At 33.7% G+C, this 4377-nt stretch overlaps 1 protein-coding gene across 1 annotated transcript; it reads left to right on the forward strand.

The window, feature by feature from the left end:
* Window positions 1-418: 418 nt before the first annotated feature.
* On the forward strand, window positions 419-580 carry K441DRAFT_573157 (uncharacterized protein; the record flags this gene model as incomplete). The annotated part of the gene is made up of 1 exon (XM_067644045.1): window positions 419-580. A coding segment is annotated over one exon (162 nt), but the record flags the coding sequence as incomplete, so codon positions are not given.
* Between the last annotated feature and the right edge of the window lie 3797 nt (window positions 581-4377).

The raw sequence follows: 4377 nt of genomic DNA on the forward strand, positions 1-4377 counted from the left end.
GCGGAGTCGGCTCACAGCCACAAAAGAGAAAGATTTATGGTAGCTGTTAAAGAATAAGCGCTTTTAAGATGCATTTTACGCACTTAATAATATACCGGAACTCTTTTACCTAATTCAGCTAGGCACTCTATATTATTTTCTAGGTTTAAAGTGTAACGAGATATGTTTCTAAACTGTATATATGCTCTTACTTATATATATTTAGGAGATCCTCAATTCTCTTAAGCATATTTTAATTATTTGGAATTAAATTCTAGGCCATGAAACTATTCTAGGCCGTAAAACTATTTTACCCCATAAAACTTTAAATATCTCATTTTCTGCTATTGATGCCCTTATGTTATAGAAACTGGAGCTTTACGTATCTACTATCTCCGAAAGAGACCGGATTTCCATTAAAAGTTAGATGTAATTAAAAATAATATTTCCTACTATTACAGACTTCTATAAGAGAGATGCGCTTTTTAAGAATATTTTATTAGTTCCTTACTTAATATCTACTCTACGTAGTTGTTTTAAAAATTTAAAGTATCTTAAACCTTATTATACTATCCTTAAACAACTCCTAGGCTCTAATTAAAAACGTACCATCTAGCGTAGCTTTTCAGCTGTCTATTTTTGTTTTGAAAATCTTAATGTTAAATATCTAGAGGACTAGATAACACCGCTATCCCTAACAACATTTAAGGGGGATAAATGGTTGGGTTATGTTACACTATAGGCGTTTTGCATGCGTTATTTTCCTAAAATAACGTCTATGGCCCCTAAAAAGGAGTAGGGCAAACAAAAACCCGTTATTAAAGAGCTAAATCCAGCTCTTTGGTATAAACTAGGAAATCTTGCCATTATTCTAGGTTTTCGCATAGATTAGGCCCTTAAACTGCAGAAACAGAATCCTAATAGGGAACTCGCTATCCATTTTCTTAAGCAAGCAAAGCCTGGTTATGGGGATAATATTAGTAGACCTATATTTTAGGTTACGCAAGTGCTAAAGTTAATAAAGCATTCCTATAGAGAACGACAGCTTCCTTAGTTTACCTCCGAGGTAAAGTTACTTAGTGATTATCGCTGTGGCTAACCTTTTAAGGATGACCATGTTAAGGATTAGTCCTCCTTATTTATTCTATTAATCTTCTTTATAGACTATATTTAAGGCACTAAAATAACTTTATTTTATGTTAAGCGTGACTTATATTATAGCTTTCTTAAAAGTAGCACCTAATAGGTAAGGCGTTGGATATCAAAATCTGAATACTTATTAATAATTTAAAGTTCGATTTCCTAGAAACGTTGACTTCTTTTTATGGGTATACTAACGCTAACTATATCCCTAGAGCTCCTCTAGCTGTATTATAAAGAGACTTATTAGCCTAAAAGGTGGAACAGCTTAAGGATATTAAGCGTTAGTTACATGCTAAGATTAAAAGCCTAAAAGGAGAGTTATAGAAAGAGAGAGATTCTAAGGGAGATATAAGAAGATAGTATAAACAGGACTTAACTATAGAGAGAGATAAGAATCGGCAGCTATAAAACAAGGTTAGAGATCTTAAAAGACTTTATTAAGACGTAGTATAAGATGTCTAATGAGAAAAGGCTAAATTGGGGGAAGCGGAGATAAAAATCTAAAATTAGTAAATTCGGATTAGTGAACTTGAAAATTCTAACGATATTAATAATTTTATAAGTTATTACTCTAATAAAGATGTTAGTGTGCCAAATCTGTAAGAGACCATTTTCCTACTAGAGAAAAAGATAGAGTTAATAATAAGATATAAAGAAGCTTTAAATATAGAATTAGCGAAGTAAAGGTAATTATTAGAGGGATATATTAAGTAGACCGTATTCTTTAAAGCAGAAAATTCTAAGCTATAGGTCTAGCTAGCAACTTAGAAAATAGAAAAAGACGAATTAACCTCTAAGCTTTAAAAAAATAAAGTAAGTATTTAAACTATTATTTAATCCCAAGATATAGAAGTTTAAGTTAATTTGTTAACTATATGGGACCGTGCTAAAGATAAATATATTACTTAATTAAGGAACACGTAAGCCCAGCTAGAGGCTAAAATAAATCAACTTAGAGCAAGCTTTAAAGCAGAAAATGGCAGACTATAAGCCCAACTTATAGCCTAAAAAAGAGAGAAAGATGAACTAATATCTAAGCTTTAAATAAGAAGAGTATAAATGCAGGATTTTGGTGTCTAAACTATTATTTAATCCCCAGATGGAGAAGTTTAGGCTAATTTAATAACTATATGGGACCGTGCTAAAGATAAATAGATTACTTAATTAACGAATAGGTTAGCCTAGCTGCAGACTAAAGTACAGCAACTTTGTAACTAAATGGTTTAACTGCTGAATCCTAACCTTAAGGCGGAGGCAAATGCTAATAAAGCAAAAATGTTGCAATATAAAATCGTTAATTTTAAATCTAAACTTAAGAAAACCTAAGCCTAGCTAAAGAGTAGAGAACTTGTGGGCTCCTAATAGGCCTAAATAATTAATAACCTTGTATACTAGATGGAAGAACTTCGGGCTACTACGTATTAGGAAACTCTTAAAGCCGTAGGCCGTGTTTTGGGAGTATAAGCTGGTTGGGAGAGAACCTGGCAATATTGCACCGTTACTAAAGAGACTAATAATAATATTGTTGTGCGTGAATCTGGTTTACTATAAAGAGAGAGCGCTACTGCCTAGCTTGCAGACATTAAAAAGATTAGGTAGATAAAGTTTAGGGGCGGCAAGTACATCTTAGTTTTCTTAATTCAACTCGTTTATAGTTTTAGGTGCTGTTGGATAGACGTTCTAAAGGACAAGGAATATATAGCCAAATTTGTGCAATAGTGCACAGAATGCGCAGGAGATATGTATACTAGCCGCTTTAGTATTTTTTAGCTAGTTACGCCTAAGACCTAGACCACAAATCTTAAGGATCTCTGCCTTAAGAATGGTGGTTGCTATTTCGGGGAATCGGCGGATATAGGGATGTTTGTAAACAGTGTTACTAAAATAGTAAAGAAATATCGCTTGGCGCTTATAAGAAATACAAATAAGGATGCGGAGGAGGTTGTTAACGAGTGGGACCGTCGCCTAATCGCACGTGGGAAATAATGGAAGCTAATGTTCTTAAATTAAGAGCTTAAGCCTATACTAGGACAGATGGAGTAGGAATTAGGCCTAAAGAACTCGGTAAAGGACTTGGATTTCTAGGTTGGTAAGGCGTTCCCTACGGTATCTACTACTGCTAGTAACGAAAGCGCTATTTAGGAAAGCTAGACCAATATTAATATTAATAAAAGGTAGAATAAGGCTTAAAAAGATAGGGCTATAATTAAAACCAGAAAGCTATAAGGGTCGCTACTGCCGTTACTGCCGCCATTGCCTAAGGGCAATTTTATATATAATACTTCAGGAAATACTTTAGAACTGTTAATGGAGCTTAATGACCTAAATAGTAATATTAGTATTGGTAGAAACTAGAACAAAGGACGGCTGCAGTTACTTAATACTAAAGACAGCAATGAATTGTAAATAGGAAAAAAAATGTAAAATAGTATTAAAATAAAAGACTGTAGAGTATAAAAGTAGATTACTAACCTAGTAATAACAATTAGATCGTCTAAAATAAAATAAAAGAGCTGCCCAGTCCTTAGCTATCCCTAAGATGATGCGGAATTCTAATACTAAAACATTATAATAGTTACCCGGAACCTAATGGTCCTTTACTAGTCGCGGACATCTAATCTTAAATTGTAACGGTTTAACTTTAACAAATTAGTATAATGTAAATATACTAAAGACCCTACTTAATTATATGTGACTATCTATTATTTAAAACGAAACTGCTGGGTGTAAGAGCTAGGTTTAAAGGTCGGAGGTAGTAGTATTATCTAAAGCGAGTTAAATGACCGGGTTCTGTTTAATCCATCATTTATATACCGTATTGGTGATACGGACTTAGTGTAAACCCTATTTTAATGGCTAGGAGAGCAACTACTACGCTGCGCGTTTTTAATAAATCTGTTGGTAGGATATAACCTAGTAGAGAAAGACCCGTTTAAGTTAGGCGGACTTGCCCTTTATTATATGGCTATGCCTTAAGCTGCCCTAGCTATCTGAGCCTAGGTTATATTCTAAGGTTAGTTTTAACTAGCTGCAGCAGCGCAAGGCCTTTTTTTAACTTTATAGCTTAACTATCTGGTACCGGGTTAAAGGGCGTAGATAGATAGTAGCTGATTAAATATATCTTAGAATTGCTTATCCTCTTCTCTAATAGGCGTAAGATAGGGGAAGTCCTTATCGTCATTATTATCTTCTAAGAAGTCTTTATTTAGTTCCTAGTTAGGATCCTAGTTATCTCTCGTAATATTATTGCCCCTA

Source organism: Cenococcum geophilum (genome assembly GCF_001692895.1).
Source record: "Cenococcum geophilum 1.58 unplaced genomic scaffold K441scaffold_36, whole genome shotgun sequence".
NCBI lineage: Eukaryota > Fungi > Ascomycota > Dothideomycetes > Gloniales > Gloniaceae > Cenococcum > Cenococcum geophilum.